Source organism: Trichosurus vulpecula, chromosome 2, assembly GCF_011100635.1.
Source record: "Trichosurus vulpecula isolate mTriVul1 chromosome 2, mTriVul1.pri, whole genome shotgun sequence".
NCBI classification, from domain to species: Eukaryota; Metazoa; Chordata; class Mammalia; order Diprotodontia; family Phalangeridae; genus Trichosurus; species Trichosurus vulpecula.
The window spans coordinates 263,554,329-263,581,896 of record NC_050574.1 but is presented as its reverse complement, the minus strand read 5'-3'; the positions used below and the strand labels follow the sequence as shown (position 1 = coordinate 263,581,896).

Here is a 27,568-nt window from a genome sequence, read left to right as displayed (position 1 = left end):
TTTATGCCCTTTCTTATAACTTACCTTTTGAAGCCAGATTAAGGGTACAGTTACCCACAGCCAGAAGGGGATTCAGATCTGATGTTGAATGTCTACTGATGATGCTGCCCCCTAAAGACTTGGTAAGAAGACAAAAGTTGTCATCTTTATTCCATCACTAAAACATACTTAAAAACACAAGTGTAAAAAGAATTAATCGGGGCTTGGGGACATATACTTTCTCTTCTTGATCAAACTGAACATGTGTCACATAGTGCTAATAGCAATCACATTATGAAATTTAGCATGGAAGAATACCTACTGCCACATTCCTGATCTGTGATCCTGCCAGAGTCCTCAGATGCTTTAATAGAGCCCTGTAGGTTTGAGCCTTCTCTACTGGAAGCTTCAAGACCACATCAGTCAAGATATCTTTCAATTGGGCTAGGCTACAACCAGCACCTATTGTCAGCCCTGAAATCAAGACATTTAAAATCAATAAGATATAAGCGAGGTTAATTACCTAACCTCCTCACAGAATTATATTACAGTTTCAAACTTTAGATCTGAAAAAAACTATTATCATGCTTTTTTGCTATGCAACAGATGAGGCATTTCAAATTTATCTAACACTATAAGCTGACTAATCTAGTTGATATTGCTTAGCTGTAGTTAAGATTCCTTTAATCATCAGCTGATTATTCAATAATAAAGGATAACTTAGTCTCAAGATTTGTCAGTTGCTAAGGAGACAAAGGTACCAAGAAGAAAAATGACTACATTGTTCATACCTTTTGACCTAGTAATTCTACTACTGGGCCTGTACCCCAAAGAAAATGGAGTCAGAAAGAATGCTTTGAACAATTAACAGCGCTCTTTTGTGATAGCAAAAAAAAAAAACAAAATAAAAACTGGACATAAAATGAGTATCCAGTGATTATTATATGAATGCAAATGAAACATGTTGCTCTACAGAAAATGATGAATACATGAAATTCAGAGAACCATGGGAAAACCATTAGGAACTGATGCACAGTGAAATAAGCCCAACCAGGAATACTATGTGTATGATGTAAAATGAAAACAACACAAAAAGGCGGCAGAACTCCAATTAACTGTAACAACCGATACTGATTTTAGAAAAGAGCTGATGAAACACTCTTCCCTCCTCATGGTAAAGAGGTAGAGGCTATTGGTGCAGCAGGTGGTAAATGTGCTCAAAGGTGATCTTTATGTCAAACTATTTTGATTAACTGCTTTTCTTTCTTACAAAGGTTGATTTGATGGGGGCATATTGATATATCGAGAAATGACATATAAAAATAAAAAAGAATCAATAGGGTTGTTTTGGTTTTGTTTTGTTTTTTAAGAAGAGGCAAGACTCAACCAACAAATTTTCTCTTTGTACGTAATAATAACTAGGAAAAGTTGTTACTTTTACTTCCCCATTAGGCAGAGTAAATCATGTGGTTAATGCATCATAAGCCAATAAGGAGAAAATCTAAGAACTCACCATTGTCTAAATAATTTACAGCATTCAGTTCTGCAATTCCATCAGGAGAAATGATAACTGGGTGAAAAATCCCTTTGAACTTCATATCAGGTCCTAAAGGGGTGAAAAAATAAGAATAAAACTTTAAGGAACCAAAGTGGTTGCCTTTCTAATCTTGAAATCATGGTAACAATTGATGAACGATCAAAATATCAGGAATTCTGTTGCTTCCTTTGAAAGCATTCAATGTGTGAAGGGTTGTTCAAAACCTTTGGACCATGTTCACACGGAACAAGCTCCCTGGTTTCTACATACCCACAGTGGTGTTTCCCATGACAATCGGTGCATCTGGATACTTGGCTTTCAGTTCCAGAAGGTCTCTTAGTGTTACAGGAGAAATCCAGGTTATTCGCTCCCCATGGAAAACCCTTGTTCTTTTAGGTTGTTTCTCAGCCATGATCTGGTGGAAAGACAATAAAACTTCAAGATCATCTTGTGATTTACACATCTTGCCTCCTCTACATTTTTGCTCTATTCTTGGACTGTTCACCATCTTTGAAGGAGTAATGAAATTGATTTGTAATAATTACAACAGCCTGACTCAGAGAGTACGAAAATAAAATTTTAAGAAAAAGTATTAGGCCAAAAGCAAAGCAATATTTTTTTCTGTTTCAAAGGAGTATTCCCATATAGTGCCTAATAGCAGCATTTTCAATAAGTGCACTCTTGAAAAATAAAAGTTACCCATATTATGACATATATATATAAATAAGTTAATCATTTTCTGAAAATAATCCTATTTAGGAGATAAAAGTGGAAATAGTGAATACATAGGTACATTAGAATTGTGGTTGCTTTCTACATTGGATGACATAATCTTATGATATTTTCCATAGACAATGACCTATAAATTGTCTAGTCTTTCTCCTTTACTCTCCTTTCCTCCCCTTGCACACTGAAGCAGAATGTTGACTAGATATTATTCACCTCCAAGAAGGAACCTAGAAAATTACCCATTGCTTCAACACCTTGATACTTTATCATGGATTCTTACAGCATGGGTCTTACTGTGTTTGGCTTACCATTAGTTCAGGGGGAATATAAATTCCTGGGTTGGATCCAGTGGCAGAAACTCCTCTTCTTGAAAGAGTTTTTCACATGTCTTGAAAGAGAAAATCCCAGTGGTTACTTTTAGTACTCTAGTTGGCTATGAATAAAGAGTTATAAAATAGACCCCAGTAGCTCAGAACTGATGCCAAAACTCTTCCCCTGATGGGCTACCTTCTCTTCATCTCTAGATTTGAGTGTCTAGGGACAGCTAGAAGCACCAGTGACAAAACAAATAGCATGGACTGACTGATGGAAAATTATTCTGCATTTTGTAACCTTTCTCATCTCTCCCTTTTTAGTTTGTGTACCTCTCCCTTAATATTCCTAATTTTGCTTTGCTATACAGTAATTTGCACAAATATTTGATAGATTGAATTAAGTCTCTGGTCCTCTCCTCTTTTTATTTTTCCTTTCTCTAAACATCTGTCTACTCTTCCCCATTCCACTCCTTCTGCATGGGGAAAGAAATGATAACAACCACAAAAAGAAAATGAAAAGCTAACTAGGAAAAAGAAAAGCTAGTTATGGAATCATACAAGAGTCACTTTGCTAGCTTGTCTCCTTTTGACTATAAACTCTGAGGGCAAAAGTATGGCTTCTTTGCACTATGCATGGTGCTGAGTTTTTGTAATACATCTCAAAGAATTGTAATGAATGTTAAGAGCAGGATTTGTCATTCGGTTTTTCAGGTGAAGTTTTGTCCAGGGTTGAGCCGGAAGTCCTGGGCTTACTCCCTCCACAGCTGAGAAAACTAGAGGAGTAAAAAGGCCTTTTTTATGTCCTTTAAAAAAAAATCATTAGCCACCAGTGAAAATTTCCTTTTTAATCAACTTTCCCTTTTAATTATAGCAGTCGTGGGGTCCTTGAAAGAAGCCTGTATAAAATAAAGGCAATAATTACAGTTCTTCAAAGAAAAATTAACTGATTTGAGCCCCTCTTTCCACTGAAAGAGGTTAGGAAGCAAAGCAGAAAGGAAAAAATCTCCCACCCTTTTATTCATGAAGCAGTTTGCAGATAATGCCATAAAATGAGCTTGACTGGCTAGCATAATGCCTTTCAATTAATAATTAAATACAGCATCAAAAGGATACTTTTATAGAGCCTTGATCCTATGGGAAGCTGTGGAAGAGGCATGGTCTTCTGCACCTACTGTCTTCTGTTCAGCGACCTTGCTTCGAATGGGGTACCACTAGCCAGGCACCATGCCAGGCTTCACATTCTTTCCTCTTCCTTCCTATCAAAGCTATCAGATCTCTTCTAAATAGGGGCTAATCATTTTAATAAGGAGGAAGAAAGAAGGTGAGACATTAATAGTCAATATAGACATCACATTTACCTGACAAGGAGATTTGCATTTCAACGAAAGATAGTCCTTAAGCCAAAAGCAATGCTCCTCTAAGAAGGAGGGACAGATATCATTGAGTTAAGGAACCTTCCTGAGCCCCTCAAATTACACCGTATGAGTAGCTATCCCCTCTGCCTAAAGGTAAGACAAACTCAGCTGTGGTCCTAGGGGGACCTTCAAGCAAAGCTTTAACTTAATTCACCCCATTTCCTTGCTCAGAATCCAGCAATTCACTTTCTTCTTGAACCAAGCAATGGATGCCATTTTCCTTACTCTGACAACAATCGGTAGCCTAGAAAAAAATAAGAATGAAGTTACTATTAATTGCCAGAAGTCTTAAAGGAAAAGAATTATGATAGCAACTAATAATTAGGGCTTCCCTATCATCTTTACAAAGTATAGTACAGAAGAGTGAGAGACAGTACAGTGTAGTGGATGGTGGGCTTGCTTCTGACACAGATGAACTCTTTGATCCTGGGTGAATCATTTAACTCTTCTGTGCTGCAGGCTGACTGATCAAGACTTAATTGTTAAACTGGTGATAGGCATTCTAGATCACAGATCCAGACTACCCTTTCCCACCCCAATCCCCCTCCAAAAAGCATCAGAGTTTCTGATTCTTACTGAGGAGAGAACTACCTCCTATCCCCTATTTGTTTGTGCTGTATTAAGACTAAAGACTTAGCATACTGTTTGACATCCAAATTCTAGGTTTTTAATTACTCATAATTGAAATAATCTCTTAATATTAGTGAAAAGATATGGTGGACAGAGAACTGGACTGGAACCAGCAAGGCTTGGGTTCAAGTTCCATCAAGTTCCATAGACAAATACTCTTATGTATGAACTTTTCACTTCTCAATTCTCTCTCCATAGTGGAAGTTCCTCACCAGGAGCTGTCTGCCAAGTCTATTATTGATTCTGATCTCAGAAAGACAAATATTTAGAAGCACATGTGGTTTTTATATTGGGGCCAAAATACAATTTGGGGTTTTTTGTTTTTGTTTGCCATTCAATACATAGTTTGGCTTGGAAATAAGTGTTATGTAAAAGTTGCAAAGTCCTTAGTTTTAAAATTGCCCAATAGTTATACTTTCAGGACCAGGACAGTGTAAGAAACGTTATATATTAAATGGAATATTTTGAAATAAGATTAAAGTCCTCAAGGAGCACAGTTCATTTCTCCTAAACCAATAATCTCTAACTTGGACTTGGAAGAGATTTCTCCCAACCTTCGCCAACCACCTGCTACAAATCCAGCCTTCTGTTTACCCTCTCTGACATTGCCATTCAATCTCCCATCTCTACATAGGCTCTCTCCTTCCCCATCTTCTCCCTGCAACGTTTGGCTCAAATGCCACTTCCTTTAAGAAACCTTTCCCGATTCCCCTAGTTGTAGTTCCTTACCCCACCTCCTTCAAGCCCTGTGATTCTTTTTTGGTATAGATCCTGTACTTACAAATATATGAATTTATTGTATCCCCCAAGTAGTCAATCAACAAACATTTATTAAGTACCTTACTATGAGACAAGGCACCATGACAGGCACCTGTGTTGTGAATTTAAAAATGAACCATTCTTGATCTCAAAGAACTGACACTGTCTTGAGACTTGAAGAGGTCATGCATGGGCAGTGGGGGAGAAGAAAGAGCAACATGCAAATAAATAAGTGTATACAAGATGTATACAATGCTTATACACCTACGTGTATACAAAAAATACATAAAGTTGCATATATATGTAAAGCCTATATCAGATTGCACACCGTCTTGGGGAGGGGAAAAAGGAGGGAGGGGAAGAAAATTTAGAATTCAAAATCCTATGGAAGTGAATGTTGAAACTAAAATTAATTAATTAATTTAAAAATACGTAAAGTTAATAAAAGGTAATGGGGACAGAGGAACTGGCATCCTGAAAGAATGAGCAAAGGCAAACCAGCTCTGGTCCTATGAGGACCTTCAAGGAAGAAGGTGGCAGGTGAGCTGAGATTTAAAGGAAACAAGGAATTATATGATGTGAAGTCTTAACAGAGAGTATATTAAAAATAGACAACCCGTGCATAGGCATGAAAATAGGAGAGGAAGCAAGTTGGCTAAGCTGTAGAGCATGTGAAGAGTAGTAATGTATTAGAAGGCTAGAAAGATAGATTGGAACAAGGTTGTAAAGGGTTTTCAATGTGAAACAGGGAAGATTGCATTAGATAATAGAAAAACAAACAGGAAGCCATTGGAGTTTATGGAGCAGAAATGTGGCAATGGATCAGACCATACACTGGTGAACTGGTGAACATTTACGAACCAGCTCTCAGGGAGGAGAAATGCCCACACAACATTCTTTTAAGTTGCATCTGCATTCTTAAAATTTTCCTCCTCGTTTTCTTAAGTGTAACCTAATCAACAAAAAAATAGACCATTTGCTGATTTCTGAGGTGTAAAATGCTCACATTGAAAATTTAAGTCATACTTTCTTGGGCCAACACAAACTGGCTCCAGGACCACCACCACCACCACCACCACCCCAGACCTGTACTTTAGGAATATCAAGTCAGCAGCAGTTCAGAGGATGGATTGGAAATACTTGAGAATATCATACCTATTAGAAGGCTGTTGCAATAGTCCAAGCAAGAGGGGCTGAAAATATGGCTGGTGGCCTTGTGAGTGGGAAGATGGGGATAGGAACAAGATGTGAAGATAAAAAGACAAGATTTGGTGTCTGATTAGAAACTCTTTGGGTACAGAGGAAAGTGAAGGGTTGAGGATGGTTCAGAGGTTTTGAACCAGCCTTCCTGGAAGAATGGAGATATCCTTGGGGAAAAAAAAACAAACAGTAGAATGTAAGCCCCTTGAGGGAAAGAGCATTCTCACATTTGTTATTTGTCTCCCTAGTTTTGGACACATTGTGGCCATTTAATAGTTACTTTCTGGAGGACTGATAAAAAAAATTCCTGTACAAGGGATTTGAATCAAAAATAGGGGAGCTAGGGAAGGAGCTAAAAATAAAGCTGTGGCCAGCTCAACAGCATTAAGTACTTCTAATGAAGTCAGTTATAGCAATGTCCCAAGTGAGACAAACAGTATCATAATAATAATGCTAATTTTAACAACTTATATTGCCATAGAACTTTAAGTTTCACAAATTAATAAACATATATATATATTTATACATATATAAGATGACACTCACAGATCCCATTTTGGAGGGGTACAATGCAAATATTATTATCCCAATTTTATACCTAAGACAATTAAGGCTCAGAGAGGTTGTGACTTACCCACAGCAATACAGCTAGGTCTCTATTTTTCCCCTGAAAAATAATAACAGATTTAACCATATCTCTAAATCCTTCTCCCTGCCATCTCCAACCTGACTCCTTGCATTTTAATTCACTGGGGAAAATTAAATAAAAGGATTTTTTCCCTTCTTACTTTACAGAAAGTCTTGCAAGCATCTACAATGGGCCGATATCCAGTGCAACGGCACAGGTTACCTGAATGAGAAAAACAATACACATATAAACTTGAGTTCCAGACCTCCCATATATTGCCTAGTTTGTTACCTATAATGAAAAATGTGTAAATCTAAATCAGGGCACGATGAAAATTTTCGGTCAATCTCTCCTCTCTGTCAGGTACCGGAAATGTCTGATGGAAAATACTGGAAGAAGAGAAACAAAGGCCACATATTCTGACAGCTCTAATATATATGTTTTTCTCTAATATCAATGGATCTATGACCTCCTCCATGTGAGTTTTTTCTCCATTAGTGCAAGTCACAATCATAGAATCAAAGGATCATAGTTTTACAGCTGGTGGGGAGTTCAGGGTCTAGTCCAGGGGGGCCCCTTAATAAAAGGATTTGTTCTGTGAAACTTGGACTTAGTCAAAAGGCCACACCAAAGGACCTAGAAGGCCACATGCAGCCTTGAGGCTGCAGGTTCCCCACCCCTCATCTAGTCCAACCTCTTCTTTTTACATATCCAAAAAAATGGATCCTGTTAAATGACTTGCCTAGAATCACGTGGTTAAGTGGTAGAGCCAAGTAATCCATCCATGCCTCTAGATTTGTATGATTCTTGTCCAAGCCTTTCAATAAATCTTCATACAAAGGATATACCCAACGTACTGGAGGCCTGCCTACAGGTCTTTTACCATTTGATAGATAACACTAGGGTTTTCTTTCTCTCACTACATGACTAGTTGGCCTTCTTTTCTAGTCATAAATTAACTTGAAATCATAGTCTCATAGAATTTTAGATTGGAAGGGACTTCAGCAGTCATCTGGTCCAACCCATACTCAAAAAGAATCCCCACTCTCACATTCTTGACAAGTGGTCATCCACCCTCTGTCTGAAGACCTTCGATAAGAGGGCACCTACTACTTCCTGAGGCAGCCCATTTTACTTTAATAGCTAACATTATATAGTTAGCATTTATATAGTGCTTACTATGTACCAGGTACTGTGCTAAACACTTTATAATTATTATTTCATTTAATCCTCACAACAATCCTGGGAGGTAAGTGCTATTATGATACCTATTTTACAATGAGGAAAATGAGGCAAACAGAGGTTAAGTAACTTGCCCAGCTAGTAAACATCTGAGGCCACCTTTGAGTTTAGGTCTTCCTGATTCCAAGCCTGGTTTTCTACTCATTATGCTACCTAGCTGCCCGCTCTCATTGTTGGAAGTCTTTCTCAACATTCAGCCTTAATTTGCCTTTTTCAATATCCAGCAGCTTTTCCTGAAACTTCACTGAAAATTCTCTTCCCTCTTGTATGTGACCACCCTTCAGATAGTTGAAGACAGTGACCCTGTCTCCCCCTGAGTCTTCTCTTCTCCAAGAAAAATATCCCTTTGACAGATCCTCTCATATGACATAGACTCAAGTCTTTCACTTTCCTGTTCATTCTCCTCCATATGCCCTCTGATTTAGCAGGGATTAAGTCCTTTATACAACTCTAAATATAAATATCATTTGATTTTGATCTCATGGATAGGAATACTCCTTCTAATGGGGCAGTTCAAAATCTAGCCATACTTTCTTAACCTGTACACGTCCTTCCATAAATCCTCTATGGAAAGGTTCATGCAGTTTTCTGGGGGAGTCTTCTTCTCAATGAGGGAGCTTAACCTTTTTTTGTGACATGGGACCCTTTGCCTGTCTGCTGAAGCTAATGGACCCCTTCTCTAAACATTTTTAAATAGATAAAACACATACGTCTATAAAGGAAATCAATTATATTAAAATCCAACTATTAAATAAATATATTGCTATCAAAATATTTTTAATAACAAGCTTACAAACCCCAATTAAGAATCTCTGCTTTATGTTCTGTGCCGCTACATGGGTACCAATGGAATTGCCACATAGGTAATTCAACAACAATAGAGCAAATGGATTTAAGGCCCTTCAAAATCTATCTCCAGTTAATTTTTGAGCCCTCCTTAATATTATTACCTTTCATTCACTCTTTGATTTAGTCAAACTGGACTAGTAACAGTTCTCCAAACTCCATTCTATCTCCCACTTCCTCACATTTCTCCAGTCATCTCTTATATCCAGAGAGGCGTTACAGAGAGAGTACTGGGCTCGATGCTAACTAGTTCAGTGACCCTGGACAACTAACTTAACCTCTATCTATCACAGACATTTCTCTTAGCTACTAAGTCTTAGGCTAAATAACCTATTTCATTTTCCAGTCATACGTCTCTTAATATCTCTTTTATGATGCTTTCAGTGTGAAGTTTTTGATGGAAATAAGCTTCAGCTGACTTAGATCTGCCACATTACTGCAATGCCCTCTGATGACCTGCAACTTTATTTCCATGGTATTCCATTATTTTGAGTCACATGGTACAACTAGAAGAAAATTGAGGTTAAAAAGGATAGATCTTTGTTTCAGAGAAAAGTTTGGGGTTATTAAAAGCACTGTACAATTTCCTGAACACAAATTAGCTCTTTCCTACTCATTCTGGGCCTATTCATTGTCCATCCAGAGAAGAGATTCTTAACCTGAGGTCTATGGATTCATTTTTTAAAATATTTTTGTAATTGCATTTCAATATAATTTCTTTCCTTCACAATTTTACATATTTTATTGATTTATGCAAAGACATTCTTTTGAGAAGAGGTCTGTAGGCTTTACCAAACTGCCAAAGGGGCCTATTATTCACGAAAAAGGTTAAGAACCCGTATTCTAGAGTATCTGTCTAAGATTTTTGTGCCGATGGACCAGCTTTATGTGCTATCCATCCAAATGCATGTCATAGTCTGGACATGAGGCATTCTTGTTTTTTCCAATACAGATAGTTTTGAGTGATTGAAAATTTAATCTAGGAGACACTACAACGTCTCTGGGCTTGATGTAATCTGTACAGTCCCATGCATTGATAGGATTATCTAAGGAAATTATCATCTATAAGGAATTCCTCTTCCATTTGGATTCTGTGCAACTCCATGATAGCGGCATATGCCTTTGGTGAGCATAGATCACTCTAATGGAATTTTATATTAAGGATATTACCTCTGCTGCATTTTTCAAGAACTCATTTGATTTCTCATTTGCATTGGAGACGCGTTGTTGAAGGAAAGTTTTTAAGGTGCTACTTTGCTCTACAGAATCAAATGGCTTTTAATAGTCAACTACAACAAAGACAGTGGAAAATCACAATGTAACTTTTTTACCTTTCGATCATTTCTGTGACTGTAAAGTTGTTATGTGGTCAGACATAGAATATCATTTATGAAAACTTCTCTTTCCTTCTCAGACATACACTAATACACGTATAGCTAATTCTCAAGATTTTTTTTTAGTTATAGGAAATTAGGCATATACATCAGTACTGATATTTTCTCAGCTGCCTTTTTTAAATATAGTAATTGTCTGTGATTTTTTTTCTCACAATTATTTGGAGTCATCTCCTCTTCTATGTATTGTTAGCACCAATTCTTTGGTGTCCTCAAAATAGCATCATTTTTAATATGGATCTTCTTCTCTGGGTACAGCTAGTCTAGTCTACCTGTTCTTCCCATCTTTGTTGCTTTTCATGCCATTTCTGTTTCCTCCTGAGCACATAGGGAATTAGGATGTTAGCATCTAACTTTGGTGGTTCCACTGTAATTGATGGAAGAAAGAGTTTTATATGGAGATTTTGAAAGCTATTTTTCATTTTTTTTGTCCATCCATGGTCCTTCTAGTTCCTTTCTTCATTGTTCTCAGGATGATCTAGTTTAATTAGATCTCTCATCAAGCTTTCTATATACCATTTTTCTCCTTTCTATTATTTCTTGCTGTTTTTGTGAAGCAATTTTTCTCATGATCTCCCATCGCTTTTCATAAGATGCTACAAATGAATTAATATTCTAACCGTGTACTGCCAAAGGCTGCTAGGACTTCTAATTTTTCAAGATCAATACTTTGCAGCCTGAGGAAGTTTCTAGAAATGTTTATTTTCTTATTGTGTTGATTTACACTGATTAAAATTGTTTATGAAAAAGATAGTCTGTTCTTTTATCTAATTGATATTTTTTTTGTTTGGGGTGTTTTTAATTGAATCAGTAATTTTTAAACAAGTAAAACAAAACTGGAACATCTTAAGCTTTTAATATTTTCTTTGTAGGTTTACCTAGACCACTTCTTACAAAGAAAACTATACAGATGATAATGGAGTAACAGGAAGTAGTTCAGTGAGGAGCTCTGCAGCAAAACTCCTCCAAACAGATCTAAAAAATATACTAGACCAAAAGCTGATGGTAAAAGTCATTGTGACTCATTTGTTCAGCCCAAGTCAGCATAGGGAGTTGCAGACAGCAGGAATATGGCCCAGTAAAGAAGATGACAACTGTAGGACATTGCAGCACCCAGGGAGAGTCTATGACCTCGGGAAAGAAGGGCAAATACTGGCACACCCTTGCTCTTGTAACTTTGTTGCCTATTACGCAGTCCAGGCTACACATGCAGGGAAGACTGAGAAGGGGACCTAGGCCCTCTTACTCCCCTCAAAGTAGTCTGAAGCCCTGGGAAGTATACCAAGAAACTAGCAAGTTCAGAAGCCAACAGCAACAATGCGGCTCACAGCCCAGGAGCAGAGTGTGATCTTAATTCCAGCTTCTAGTTCAATCTGAGACCTGCAGAGGAATAAGCAGGCCAGAAATTCCAAAACAAAAGGGAACTCTGTAATTCTACTGGACTGAAAAAGCAGAACTTCCCCGATGGCTGACAGTGACTGAGTCCAGCAACAGTCTGTTATTGCTCAAATATAAACCCAGGGCCATAACTAGCAAAGCTCAGAGTTGGGGTGGGGGTGGGGAGAAAGCAATCAGACTTTACCCTGGATAAGGCCATCTTAAAAGCGCTGAAAGCTTTCAAGTCCCAAGTCTGAGCTTTTCCTGAGGTTCTGCAACAACCTCAAGAACACAGCAATAGTACAGGCCCAGACCTTCCCTACAGCAATGCATAGAGCCTGACTCTAATACCAAAGTTTGCAGTCAGAAAGTTAACTGGAAGAATGAGCAAAAACTAAAATAAAAAATAGAAAAGATATTTTGTTGACAGAAATGCTCGAGACACAGACCCAGAAGAAGAGAATGACTCCAAAACATCTAAATGCAAGTGTCAAAATAAAAGCTTAGGCACAAATTCAACTAGAATTCCTGAAAGAGATGAAGAAGAGTTATAAAGAGCTAACAATGTTTTTGTCCATGAAATGACAGAGCTAAAGAAAAATGGTGGGAAACGAGAATTGTGGAAGAAAGCCTTTGAAACAGAATTAACTTGGCAGAAGAGGTACAAAATCTTGCCCAAGAAACAAACTCTCGGACATTTAGAATGGACCAAATAAAAGCCAATGACTCTAAGAACATGTAGAACTGAGTGTTGTAAACCAAAACTAAAAAATCTAATCAAAAAAAGAAAGAAAGAAATCTAATGACGCAAATGAGGCGATTAGAAATATTAAAACAACATCAAAGACTGAAAAAAATAGAAGAAAATGCAATCTCATTACAGAAACAACTGACCCAGATAACAGATTAAGGAGGGAAAAAAAAGTAAGGATTATTTGAATACCTGAACGCCATGACCAAAACAAGGGTTTAGACATCGTAAAGAACTTAAAAGAAAACTGCCCAGATCTCCTGAAACCAGAGAGCAAAGTAGAAGTAGAAGGAATCTACTAATCACCTTCTGAAAGAAACCCCAAAATGAAAACTCCCAGGAATGTTATAACCAAAATTCAGAAATTAAAACAGCCAGAAAGAAAAAATTCAAGTACCAAGGATCCACAGTTATAATCACACATGATTTGCCAGTCAGTACTATAAAGGAGTAAACAACTTTGAAGTCCATATTTCAGAAGGCCAAGGATATGGACTTATAGCCAAGGATTATCCACGAAAACTGAGTAAAATCTTACAGGAGAAAAAAAAAAGGAACTTTGTTAAATAGAGGACCTCCAAGCATTCCTGATGAAAGGACCAGAGCTAAGTGAAAATTTTGAGGTTCCAAACACAGGAGTTAAGAGAAACTTTAAAAATCAAACATGAACAAACAATCACAAGGAACTGAACAAGGATAAATTGCTTACTTTTAATATAGGAAGATGATACACTTGTCCTCTATGAATCCTATCATCAGTAGGGGTCATACACATTGTCTAATTATTATTTTTGGAGGGGGGCAGGCAGGGTAATTGGAGTTAAGTGACTTGCCCAAGGTCACACAGCTAGTAAATGTGTCAAGTGTCTGAGGCCGAATTTGAACTCACATCCTCCTGACCCCAGGGCCAGTGCTCTACTCATGGAGCCACCTAGCTGCCCTGACATTGTCTAATTAAAAAGAAAGCCTGGGAATGGTTCTGTTATGTCTTAATCTTAAAAGAAGAATGGAAAGGGAAGGGAAAAGGAATACACCATGGGGACAGGAGAGAAGAAGATTAGCAGAAATAAAATCACAAGGATATCACAAGGATAGATAATTAGACATCCTATAAACAAGGGGGAGGGTATTGGAGTGGGGGAGAGTACTAACACTTGAACCTTACTCTCATCTGAACTGCTCAAAAGAAGACGTCACACACACGGCTGGATGCAAAAAGTACATTTTACTCAAAAGGGAAATAGGAGAGAAAGTGAAGAATGGAGAAGAAGGAATTATGGAGAGGGTAGATTAAGAGAGGGATTAGTCCTAAGCAAAGGATTTGTATCCTTAAAATGTACAAAAATATTTCTCACTCTCTTAGAGGTAGAAAAGTATGGTCTGAAAGTGTGCCCATAAATTGGAGAATGGTTGAATAAGTTATGGTACACACACACACACACACACACACACACATACATATATACATATAGAATACTATTGGGCTATAGGAAATGATAAAACAAAGAAAAAAAACTTAGGAGAACTGATTCAGAGTGCAATGAACAGAACCAGAACAACTATACAAAGACAACAATATGATAAAGACAAACTACTTTGAAAAAATTAGTAACTGATCAGTGTAATGAACAACCATGATTCCAGGGAACTAATGATAAATCTATGCTGCACACCTCCTGATAGAAAGTTAAAGGATTCAGAATACAGAATGAGAAATACATATTTTTGGACGTAGCCAATATGAAAATTTGTTTCGATTGACTATACATCTTTGTAACAAGAGTTTTGTTTTTCCTTCATTCTCAGTGGTGGAGGAGAGTGACTTGAGGTTGAGAAAAAAGGGGAGAAGACTTTCACTGATCAAAAAAAACAACATAATTATTTTTAAAAAAGAAAGATGTAGAAAGTTAGCAAGTTCTACAAGTTAATAATGGGCAGTGGTTCCTGTTAATTTTCCAAAGAACCCTGTTTTGTGGTATATGTGAAACCTACTACTCTGAAACCAAGAGAACATTGTACACAGTAACAGCAATATTATACGATGAAGAACTCTGAATGACTTAGCAATTCTCAGTAATATAATGATCCAAGAAAATCCCAAAGGACTCATAATGAAGCATGTTATCTACCTCCAGAGAAAGAACTGATACTGTCTGAATATAGACTGAATCGTGCTATTTTCCTTCCTTCTTTCTTTTTCTTTCTTTCTTTCTTTCTTTCTTTCTTTCTTTCTTTCTTTCTTTCTTTCTTTCTTTCTTTCTTTCTTTCTCTTTCTTTCCTTCTTTATTTCTTTTTTCCAAGTCTTCTTGTAACAAAATGACTAATATGAAAATGTTTACATGATTGCATATGTATATACTGTATTTGATTGCTTACCATCTCAGGGAGGGGGTAGAGGAGAAAGGGGGAGAGGGTAGAATTTGGAATTCAAAACTTATCTTTTTAATGTTTTAAAAAATTATTTTAACATGTAATTGAGGGGGAGTAAAATACTTTTTAAAAAAATATCCTGCTCTGAGTCTGCAGTCATACTTGTTGTAATTAATCATGGAAATTTTAGTCCATGGGTCACTTTTCTCCACAGTTCTTTGTAAAAACTTCAAAATTCTTATAGAATTTTTTTATGGTCATTAGAGGATTCTTCAGTTAGATCTGTCGGTTTGGTCTGTCCAATGTAGAAAACCATGCTGGGGAGTTATTCATCAGTGCAATGAGAGAACTGAATGACTTGGGTCAGGTTGGTTTTCTGGTTTCCAGTTTTTAGCACTAATTAGAGGCAGATACAACTTTTTCTTCAATGTTAAGGTGGTATATCTTTGTTTTAAATGAGACCTTAGGTAGTTTGAAAGGATAACCTACTGTGAAGTTGATTTTGATTCTGAAGGCTCCCTTATCAGCTATGATAAAGTCAATAAGTTAGTTTCATCAACCTGGATTTAATACAGGTTTTCATCTCACATTTGCATGTTTCTTCTAGCAACTTCATCAGCCTCCTACTGGCCACAATTTTAGGTCTAATTCTCATTTTTATATGAACAGCATGTTTAAAGCAGGTCGGCTTGAACTTGCTTCAACTATATAACATGGCTTTGCATTTTTGTTCTTTTTTCTATTTTGCTATTAATATATTTTTCTTTTTCTCTAACATGTTACCGACCTAACTTAACATTGAGAACTTTTTCAAAATGACTACTTCTTTGGTCATTTCCTGTCTGATTAGATGTATTAAATTTTTTTATAAATGTATTCGAAACCTCTCACATTTAGGGCCTGTTTATTGAAGAAAGTATTCATGCCACATAAGCATCAGGCTTCTTTATATAAGTCTTTGAATATTTTTGTTCCTTAATCCTTAATTTTCCAAAATATTTTTCACCATCCTCTCCTACGCCCGCCTTTGCACTGATATCATCGAATTAAAAGGCAGGTGATGACTTACTTAGGATGGTCTTATCCCATCTTCTGCAACTGAGATGTAGAAGATGTAGACAATAGCTCAGACATAGACTGAGCTATTTCTAAAAATAGTCTTGAAGTAAATTGAATTGATACCTACCTCCAAGAGCTTCCATTAACTGATCCATGGAGGGTTTTGGAATGTTTCTCAAAAGAGAGTACAAAGACATCACCATTCCAGGGCTACAGAATCCACACTGAGTCCCATGGCATTTGGCAATTCTTTCCTAGAATAACAGACAGCAGTGAGAACTGAGAGTGAGATTACTAGTTCACAAATACTCACCAATACAAACACTCTATTAGCACTCTAGTAGTCACAACACAAGTTACTGTCAATGCAAAAAATTAAATTAGAACAGTTGCATCATTCTTCATACACAGACATGCTGCTACTGCTTCACTGTCTGTAAGAAGTGAATTTTGATTTGTTCTTCTTTGTTAGGGAGGATCAGGGGCTCAATCTTGTTGTAGGCCTTTTTTCTACACAGAGCTATTTGGCTTATATGTAAATAAACAATGTAGTGGATAGAGAACTGTACTTGGAGTCAGGAAGACCTGAGTTCAAATCCCACTTCTTGTCTTAGGTCACATAGATAATAACTAAGTGACAAAGTGAACATTTTAACCCAGGTCACAATATGTGTGGATAGAAAGGTAGGTAGACTGGTCATGTATTGAGAATGAAAGAGAGAAGACAGACTAACCAGGCAGTACACTGGATAACTTAATATTTGAAAGGAATAAAAGGAAGGCCCCTGACCCATTAAGTAGATCCTCTATGAAAATGTGTAGAAATGAAATAGACAAGAATCACAAGGGCTAAGAAAGCATGGTAGAGTTTCAATGAAAGGAGTATCTGTAGTATCAAAACCATGGCTTTATGAAAGTATCAAAGCAACGATGGTAGAAGAAGAAGCAAGAAATACGTTCTATAGCCTCTCACCTGCACTGGATGAATCCTGGTTTTGGTGTTTCCTATGCCTTCTACTGTGGTGACAGCAGCCCCAAACAGAGAGCATATGGGAAGCAGGCAGGCATTGGCTGAATAATGTCTTTAGAATATAAAAGAAAAAAATAAATCAACTATCCTTCTATGAACAACTAGGTAATAATTTTAATTGCTTTGTGTGAATGGAGTTGCTAACCAAATCCTACTTACAAAATAATATTTTTTTTCTAGCTATGTTTTCCCCTACCTTTATTCATTTCATTTGCCCTTTCAGCAGGTACCCAGATATCATAATATTATAAATAGCTTACATTGATACCATTTTCTGATCAGTCAACCTTGCACCCTTAATGCTTTGGCCCAGTTTTATCTCCAACTTCTAGTCAAAAGACTAGGTAGGGAGAAAATGGGCCAATAACATAATCCAGGTATTATATTCTTTGCTATAAACAAACTGACTGATGTGTCTATGCAACACGAACAACAATAAAGCAGCTATAGAAAGATGAACGTTTCCATGCTAAGAAGGATGAAGATTAATTATAGACATTCTCAGAGCACATGATAAATAGGTCAAAAACTTATAAAAATTAGTTTCAGAATAAGTAGATATTAATATACTGAGCAATAATAAAGGTTGATAATAAGTACATCATTAAATTTCTCAAATATAATCACAAGTGTCTTAAATCTGGATGGCACATATATATCCACCAAGATCCAGGAGTGTAATCAAAAGGCCCTCCATGGATAACATTTGCATGATCTCAGTCAACAACAGATTGAGCCAGTCTTTAAAAAAGCTGAGTCATGTAGACATGTTTGTGGAAATAGACGGGTTTGTGACAGCAATTCAGGACTAGGTCATTGCCACCAAAAATTACAGGAAAGTTACCCTTAAACAGAAAAGATTTTGTAATCAGTGTAGATAACGCAAAGAAATGAAGGAGACCTTGCAATAAATTACTGCGGGCTACAAAAGTTTAGTAGTTACTGAATACCTAGCAAAATATGACCTGATAGTCAGAAGCAGATATCCAAAACATGCTGTCTTTCATGGTCAACCATAGAACAAATCATCAGATTACTATCACAGAACTCAAAACATCCTAGAAAACACAACCAACAAACTTCATAGGAATCAAACCATTATTCCAGATCGAACGCTCGCTCACAATTGTCTAGACATGACATTGAGTCAAAAAAAAAAAAAAAACAAACCTAAAGAACAGTGGTTTAAATAGTTTCCACTATCCCAAGTATCCCTAATTTTGAAGCTATATGAAACAAAAAGCTCACCTAGCAGATGAAAATCACATTGGGAGCAGGATGAGGTATATACCTCTCTACTATCGAAGTAGTACTGACGAAATTTTCAGAAAGCCTACAGTGGATGAGCTTATGTCCTAATTTATTGTTGTTCAGTCATTTTCAGTCGTATTTGGCTTTTTGTGACCCCAATTGAGTTTTATCACGGAGCAGTTTGCCATTTCCTTCTCCAGCTCATTTTACAGATGAGGAAACTGAGGGAAATAGAATTAAGTGACTTGCCCAGGGTCACACAGCTAATAAGTATCTGAGGCCACATTTGAACTCAGAAAGATGTCTGGCATTCTATCCACTGGGCCACCTAGCTGCTTGCAAACTTTAAGTACCATGTAAACATCAGTTCTTATCATTTCTGCTATCATAGCCCTATATATCTATGACAGAATAAAAGTTCCAAATGATAAAAGTTAATACATCATTTTCCTTCCCTGAGGAAGGATACCTTATCTTCTTAGTCCCTGGGTCAAATCTTGATATCATCACCGTGCAAGCTCCACAGCCACCTCCTCCACAGCCATATTTTGTCCCCGTCAGATGGACTTAAAAGGCAGTAGTCAAAGAAAACCTTTTTCTGATGCTTTTCTCTTTGAATTATTTCACTAAATTCTGACTAAAACAAGTTTTTACATCAAAAAACTGGAGAGGCTTAACTTTGAGGGTAAAAAAAAGGTTTCTTGATTGCTATTAACTGGCAACAGACTACTTAATAAACTTTCAATTATCTTTCTGACCAATGTAGTCTCCTCTTCCTCTGCGGGTCAGTCCCAGGCAGCTGGCAGGTGGGAATATTAGGATGGGAGAGGGAGAAGCCTATGGTATTTGATCATCTGAGCTTGGATGTGTTTGAGTCTTAAGCTGTATGGCTGTAACTTTGTCCCAAAGACAAATAAACATGAGGTTTTATTATTTGTTGTTTGTCTCAACCCCCAGAGGAAGAAAATCAAATCAATATCTCAACCAGGAGTCTACAGGGAAAGATATCATTGCTATCTAGGGAGGGGTGTCAACCTAACGTTCTGTGGCTAGCAAACTGTCACCCTCTCCTAAACCCAGAGTCAAGGGATGCCTAGGTGGAAACAGTTTCCTGCTGCTACTGCTCCAGACTCTCTTGGTCTCTTTCGTATCAGCCCTAACCCTTCAGAAATCCATCGTGGCTCTGCCTTTCTCTCCTATTGTACCACCTAGAACCCTCCTCTATCATTAACCAACTTCTTTCCATCTTCGATCTTTTCCTATCACACACTTTTAATATCCTTGCACTCATAAAACCTGAATTTCTTCATCCCCAACTCCTACCCTCGGAAGACACTGCATTACTAGCCACCCTCTCCAAGACTGGATACACCTTCTATCATCCTCCATCATTTCCCCCTATGCAAGCAAAGGACCAGGGGGAAGAGTAAATATAATCCTTGCTCTCAGTGTGACTTCCAGACCTTCATTCTGCTGTAACCTCTCTCGGGAACCTCTCCTCCTCCCAAATTCATTCCATTCATTTCTATCACCCAATCCAGAGCCTAGCTGCTATTATCTACCAGACCCCCTTTCTCCTTCTTTCTCAAGGAGCTCAGCACCCTGGCTCACATTTTTCCAGACCATCCCAGCAACTCCCTCCCTGTACAGGGAATATTTGTTGCTTTCTCCTCAAACACCCTAGTCTCCTAGTCCATTATCCTCCTAACTCATAATCTATATACCTTTATTCCTAGTACCTAGTACAATGCACTTCACAGATAAATAATAAGTGCCTGGTGAATTCAAAATCAATTCTGTTACCTACAGTATTTCTGTCTCTGATATGATGGATAGGTGAGAATTGACTGACTATATAGTGCTTTACTTTTATAAAATTCAAGGACATTCACATGTGTTTTTTTCTGTATCCACAAGGTAGTTTCAGCAAAAAGATTTTTTTAAGTTGACATGAGAATAGGGAGTAATTTTAAAACTTTTGAAGTCATGCTATTAAATTAAAAAGCCGTCTTTCCTTATTCTCTCATTTATTCTACTATTTTCTTTTTTAAAATCTTTTTTAGTCATGTCTTTTGTTTTTAAGACATTTTCATTTCCAAACAGATCATCCAGGTCCTCTGCTTGAGAAGCCCTTCCTTAGCACACAAACTTGAAAATATTGGGGTAGGCAGAAGTAGTTCACTGTAACCAATCAATAACTCAAATGTCTGAGAGGATATGCAACAGTGCAAACTCATCATCCACTACCTCTGAAAATATGAAAAGGAGGTGCATTTTCCAACTCTTCAGGGTCAAGCTTGATCATCACAATGTTGTTCAGTTTAAGCAGCTTCTTTGTTTTGATTGAGACTATTTTTGCACATTTCAAGAACTATCCATATCAAATAGTAATGGTGAATATAAATCTCATTTTATTTTTTAGAGTCTATTCCCCAATTTTCTTCCCCCTTTGCCTTTAGGAGGATGTTTTACTCTCTTGCTGGTTTCGTTTCCATAAATAGTTCTCCTGAACATTTTTTTAAATGATGTTTCTCAATTCTAAAATATTGACTTGTGTGTCCTCTATAATTCATTGCTTTAATTCTCACAGTTCTAGTCACCTAAAGTATTTGTATTCTCTTTTGTTCCACTTCATACATCTTGAGCAGTTTCAAAGACAGATCTAGAACCTTGGTGGATGGATGAAACAAACACTTATTAAGCACCTACTATTTACCTGGAACTAGCATTTTACAAATATCACCTCATTTGATCCTCACAACAACCTTGAGAGATAGTTATTACCCCAATTTTACAACTGAGGAAACTAAGGCATACAAGGGGCTAAATTACTTATCCAGGGTCACACAGCCAGTGAGTGTTTGAAGCCAGTTTTGAATTCAGGTCTTCCTGACTCTAAGCCCTGTGTCAATCTATTGTGCCACCTAGCTGCCTCCAGAGACCTAACTGTGGAATGGAGATGTCGTAGGACTTTTTCTATGAATTATAGTTTTAAAATGAGAATGAAGTTTACAAAGTATTTTTTCAGAAACAGCTTTGTAAGGTAAGTGATGCAAATTCTTTTATCCCCACTCTACAGATGAAGAAGCTGAGCTTCTCAAAGTTTAAGCAACTTGCTAGTGGTCTTATTTACAGTGACCTAATGAGTTAATAAGTTTCTAAGATGGGGTTCAGACCCAGGTCTCCTGATGCTGAAGCAATCTTCCATTCAGCCTATGAGATCACTGATACAGTTGAAAGGAGACTAGAGTCAGAGAACCTGATTGACTGAATTTGATTGATCGATTGATCAAATCCTGTTCTGTTAACCACCCTGTATGACCTTCAGCAAGTGACTTGACCTCTGTGGGCCTCAGTTTTCTCATCTGTATAATGGCATCTAGGACCTTTCTAGCTATAAATCTGTGGTCCTTTAAACCAAGTCCAATCTCCATATTATACAGATGACTCACCAAAGTCACACAACCAGTTAGTAGAAGTAACTATGTGTTGATAGATAACTGTGTTCTTCCTCCTTATGCACTATCCCTCCACTTATCCAGGAGGAAAATCTACCTATCCTTTAAAGCCCAATTCAAATGTCACTTCCTATACATAGCCTTCCTTGATCCTCTCAATCAGTAACATCCTCTCCACTTTTGAGCTTCACAAAGCACCTGGATTCAAATCCTGGCCCTGCTACTTACTATCTGTGTGACCTTGGGCAAGTCACAGTTTCCTCATCTGTAAAATAAGAGCCTTGGACTAGATTACTTCTAAGGTCCTTTCCAGTTCTAAGTTTAAGCTCCAGTGTGCAAATAAGATTTTCATTTTGTACCACTGTATTACTTTTATTCTGTGTTATTTGCATTATATGTTATATCTCTCTACACAATTATAATCATACAGATAAGACTATGTCTTATTTAAACTTCGTATCTTCCAAGTGCCCAAGACAATGCTTCGATTATGGAAGATGGTTAATAAATGTATGTCAAATTGAAATGAACCTGACTAGTGGACATTTTTGATGAACTTTTGAAAGAGCCAGGAAAATTACTGAGAATTGGTCCAGGGATTTGCTCTTGGATTTTTCTACCACCATGCACTTATGAAGGTGAAATAGAGACTATAAGTTTACAAATGGGGGACTGATCCACAAGGGTAGTCATTAAGAAAAGAAAGAGGAGAGTAATCCTCAAGAGAAGAGAAAGCTTGCAGCCTGGAACTGGGATCTTGTTATTCAGAAGATCATAGGATCTTAGATTTAGACTGGAAGAGATCCTTGAGGTGCCATCAGATCTAACCTTCTCATTTTACAGATGAGGACACAGAGGCCTAGAGAAGTTAAGTGACTTGCCCAGGATCACAGCTATTAAGTGTCTGGTGCAGGTCAGGTCAGGAGGTACATCAAAAGACATCAAAGGCCCTGAAGCATGGGAGGCATGTTATCCATGTATAGGCCTGTCATGCTCTATCTCTGTACTCGTTCACCCTCTCCACCGATCATATATATGTTTTTGGGAAAGAGTACCCTAAGTGTATCAGGCAGAATGTTCAATTGTAAAGCTTCTTCCTATACTGATTCCAACCTGCAAGTCTGAGTTGGCTGACATGAGGGAGGTGGGAGGGTAATACCAGAGGATTGCTACCAATTTGTTAAAGTGCTTAATGTAAAACTATGTAAAATGAGTTATTTCAGTTACAAACACATAGAGACATGGAATGAAAGGATACGTTTCTTCCTCAAATATGGTAACAACATTGTTTCAGGATCTGCATTCTTCTCTGTTACCTGAACCAAGGAGAAAAATTAGAGATTTATGTTAAAACATTGATTCAGAGTCACAGATTGCTAGATCAATACTTTCCAAAAGAAGAATTTTCAAAGGAAGTAATTATTGCCCACTTCGGCATCTAAGTTTGAATCAAAGTTTCATTTGGGTAATGAGACCATGTGGTAACTGAGACACTGAAGAGATTCACAAGTTGTTTAATTAAATAGAATATAAGGTATTTAATTTAATTATGTAAATAATGTACATCCAGGTAGCATCCACATAATTCTCTTCCCTCCACCCCCTACTACTATTTCTGCCTTTTTGTCTCCAGAACTTCATTCTTGAGAGTTCCCATTTCTCCTGGTTTCATTCGCCTTGCTGAATATTATTAGTTCATGGGATTCTATCTATCCTTTTCTGAATTCTTTGAAATCTGCTCTCCCAAAATAACTCATACTTACATTTTACTTTAACATTTGGAAAGAGTTGACAGCCCGTTGGCTTTTGACTGGGCTATTTGGAACAGTTAACCTGTCTGAATCTCCAGGGATTCTCTAAGATAGGTGTTCTTAACTTGAATCCATCAGTGGATTTCAAGGACTCCATTAACTTAGAGGAAGAAATAATTACATCTTAATTTTCACTACTAAGTGAAATTTAGTATTTCTTCCAATTATCAGTTTTTAAAAACATTTCTCTGAGAAGGGGTACATAGCTTTCCCCAGATTTCCAAACGGGTCTAGGACACTAAAAAGGGTTAATAACTACAATTCTTAAGATTTACTGATTAAATTACAGAGGAGTTGTCTGCCATTTGTGGGATTCACGTATCAATGACATTGTATCTACCAAAAATAATCAACATGGAGGTAGGAATTTGTATTAGAAACTGTACTTACCAATTTAATCAAGGGGGAATGATAACATAACTATTTTTTAAATCAGCTTTAATAAGAATTATAACCTTATAAGAAGAAATTTATCTTTATAATAAGAATAAATAAGAAATGTTTTTCCTTTCCAAATAAGTATCCTTTGATTAAATTCCAAGAGACTGAAGCAGCTAGGCAGAACAGTGGATAGAAATTTGGATCTGAAGTCAGGAAGAACTGAATTCATATCTAACATCAGACAATCACTGTGTGACCCTGGACAATTCATTTAACCTTTATCCGCCTCAGTTTCCTCCTCTGTAAAGCAGAGATAATAATAGCACGTACCTGCCAAGGAGGTTGTGAGCGTAAAATGAGATAATATTTATAAAATGCTTTGCAAACTTAAAGTGCCATATAAATTGAGCTATTATTATCAGGTATTATTAGCCCTGAATCTACTTTATATATTTACTTTGAAAATCAATATTACACAAAAATTTTGCAAACTAAATGCAATACAATGCCCTAGAAGAACAATTTTTGGGGAAGGTAATTGCTTGTAAAGAAAAAAAAACTAATTCATAGTATAGTAGGATATGGTAAGTCAAACTATCAATTAAAGACTTAATAGCTGATTTAGAGGAGTCACTTAAACCTTTCTGTGACTCAGTTTCTCCCTTCATAAAGTAGAACAATAATTCCCGAGGCTGGTCTTAAAGACAGTAAATGATCATTCCAATAGCTTCCTTCTACTGATACCTTCCCAGCACTACCTGAGAGTGCTCGCTTAACTGAATCACACTGTCTGAAGTTTCCAACAATCAAAAATCTAGTTTAGTTAATTAATAAGAAGTCTCCTTTTAAATGGGCAGATAGCAAATTAGCAAATATGACAAAAGATGGAAGAGTCCAAAGGTTGGAGGCACTGCATAAAGGGACCCCTTGATGTAAGCTGTAAGTTGATCTAACCATTCTGGCAGGCAATTCCAAATCATATTAAGAAAGTAACTAAAATGTTCATGCCCTTTTACCCAGATATTCCCTTGCTTAGGCATATACTCCAAGGAAGTCAAAGACAGTAAGGTCTCATATACACTTGTTTATGTTTATGTGAATGTTTGTTCACAGCAACAATTTGGGCTGATATGCAGTGATAAGTAAAGAACTGGAAACAATGAAGATGCTGGATAATGGCCAAACTATAAAAAAATATAATGGAATAGCACAGCGCTATAAGAAATAAAGCATATGGAGAACTCAGTGAAGTCTTCAGAGATTTATACAAACTGATACCGAGTAAAGTAAGAAGGAGGAAAACAATAAACACAATAACTATAACAATGCAACTAGAGAAGGGATGGAGGGGAACCTCAGACTGAATACTTTGCAAATATAACCAAGTTTGGCCTCAATGAGGATATATAAAATTCAACTCCCTCTCTTCTTTTTTGGGGGGAGGTGGGGGAGGGAGAGAGGAAGATTATGGGTAGGTGTGGAATATTCCATCAACTGTCATATTTAGTATGTTGGTTGGTTGTGCTAAAAATGCTTTTTTTTATTGTTACAACGGAAAGGAATTATATTGAAATATAATTATCTATTGTCTATATCAATAGGTCCATATGCATCTATTTTTCTATCCATATCAATAGAGATATTGGTCTGTATGGGTAGGTTGGTAGCACTCTAATTAGAGCTCCGGAGTGCCAATTTAATCAAGGGGAATGATAGCCCCGGAGTTAAGAAAACTTCAGTTCAAATCCAGCCTCAAACACTTAGTAGCGATGCAACCTGGACAAATCATTTAACCTCTGTATGCCTCAGTTTCCTCAACTGTAAAACAGGGGATAACAATATCACCTACTTCCCAGGTTTGTTGCGAGGATCGATTGAGATATTTGTAAAATGCTTAGCACATAACAGGCATTTAATAAATATTTATTCTCTCCGTCTTTCCTTCCCATCTTTATGCACATGGTCAAGCCCACCCTCAAGCCCACCTTCAATTAACTCACCTTTCTGCCATTCACATAGAAGAGCAGTTCTGACGGTCCGTTTAAGGCAAAAGACATGGTGACAAATGATTGCACTGGTCAGCTAGGTCTGGTAAAGAGTTCACAGAAACCTTGGCACAGAAGAGGGCTCAAGGCCCAGGGCAGCCAACAGTCAGCGGAATGCAGCCCAGCCCAGAAGGCTCCAGACTGCAACTGAGGACCCCAGCAAGGGGTGAAGTTCTGATTGTCCTCTCCGCCCCAATTTCCTCTGACGGAGGCTGGACAGGGAGAGTTTCAGCGCGCCGCCCCACCCCACCCCCTTCCCTTTCTCCCAGTAGCATTTTAGAAGAAAAAGCCTCTTTTGTTTCCCCCTGTCCCTCCCTCTTTCCCTCTTAGTTCCCCAAGCCACTCTCCGTGACTTTCGCTCCCACGTCCCTTTTCTCCTCTCCTCCTTCTCTTTCGCCCTTTCCCCGCTCCTTCTCCTCTCCTCCTCTCTGTTCCCACTCCCGCCTCTGGTCTCCCCCTCCACCCTAACGCCTGAATTTCACTTTCTCACGCAGAGGATTTTCAAGTGTACACAGATTTAAGTAGTCTAAAAGCCTGCTTTTAAAAATTCAACCCCAGACAAACAAAATCCAGATTAAAAGTCATCCCACATTGCATATCATCTCCTTTGGGATATAGCATTGTGTAATATTGTCTCTAGGGCATATATAACGAGAACTTTTTTAAAAATCGTGTAATTACTGGTACGTAGAGATACTCTTCTTCCGAAATCCATAGCTGTTATCGTTTTAACTGGCAATCTATGATACGAATGTAAACTCCTTGAGAGGGGAGATTGTTTCATTCTTTATATACGTGTGTGTGAGAATCCTCAGACTAGAAAAGTGCCCAGCTCTAGGAAGGTGTTTAGTAAGTATTGAAGCAACTAGGTGGCGCGGTGGATAGAGCGCCCAGGCTAGAATCAGGAAGGCTCCTCTTCATGTGTTCAAATCTGGACTCAGGTGCTTACTAGTTGTGTAACCCAGGGCAAGTCCATTAATTCATTCGAGTAAAGTAAGTAGCAGAAAGAAGTCGCAAACCACTCCAGTGTCTTTGCCAAGAAAACGCCAAATGGGGTCATGAAGAGTAAGACACGACTAAAATGATTGGACGATTGAAATGATTCAACAACTGAGAATTCTAGTGATGATTTTAAAGATTAAAGACTTTGCTGTTATAAATGCCCCTCAAAATGTGAAACATCTTAGGAAACTACGTTTATGCTTTAGATTGAATTATTTAGTCAAAGGGATTTTTCTAAGTTTGTCACTCATTTTATTTTAAACTCAATCTCAGTTCTTTGAACAGTTTAAAATAGCCTAAGTGTTTGACGCAGGATTTGGACTCTGGTCTTTTTGACTCCAAGTCCGGAATTCTGCCTAC

General features: G+C 37.4%; 1 protein-coding gene across 2 annotated transcripts; it reads right to left on the bottom strand.

Annotated features, from left to right (window-relative positions):
• Positions 1-26,403, bottom strand: LOC118837801 (aldehyde oxidase 1-like). 2 transcript variants are annotated; one of them, XM_036744893.1, is made up of 13 exons: positions 26,162-26,403; positions 23,228-23,285; positions 18,981-19,077; positions 17,204-17,312; positions 16,358-16,484; positions 7,352-7,413; positions 7,198-7,230; positions 4,129-4,218; positions 2,554-2,633; positions 1,787-1,931; positions 1,493-1,585; positions 302-453; positions 1-118 (listed from the first exon to the last, which is right to left on the bottom strand). In XM_036744893.1, exons 1-9 carry the CDS (start codon positions 26,216-26,218, stop codon positions 2,556-2,558), a joined length of 711 nt encoding a protein of 236 aa, XP_036600788.1. In that variant the 5' UTR covers positions 26,219-26,403; the 3' UTR covers positions 1-118; positions 302-453; positions 1,493-1,585; positions 1,787-1,931; positions 2,554-2,555. The 2 variants fall into 2 exon arrangements, with proteins under 2 accessions (XP_036600788.1, XP_036600789.1); XM_036744894.1 differs by lacking the exon at positions 7,198-7,230 and having other exon boundaries at positions 26,162-26,402.
• Between the last annotated feature and the right edge of the window lie 1,165 nt (positions 26,404-27,568).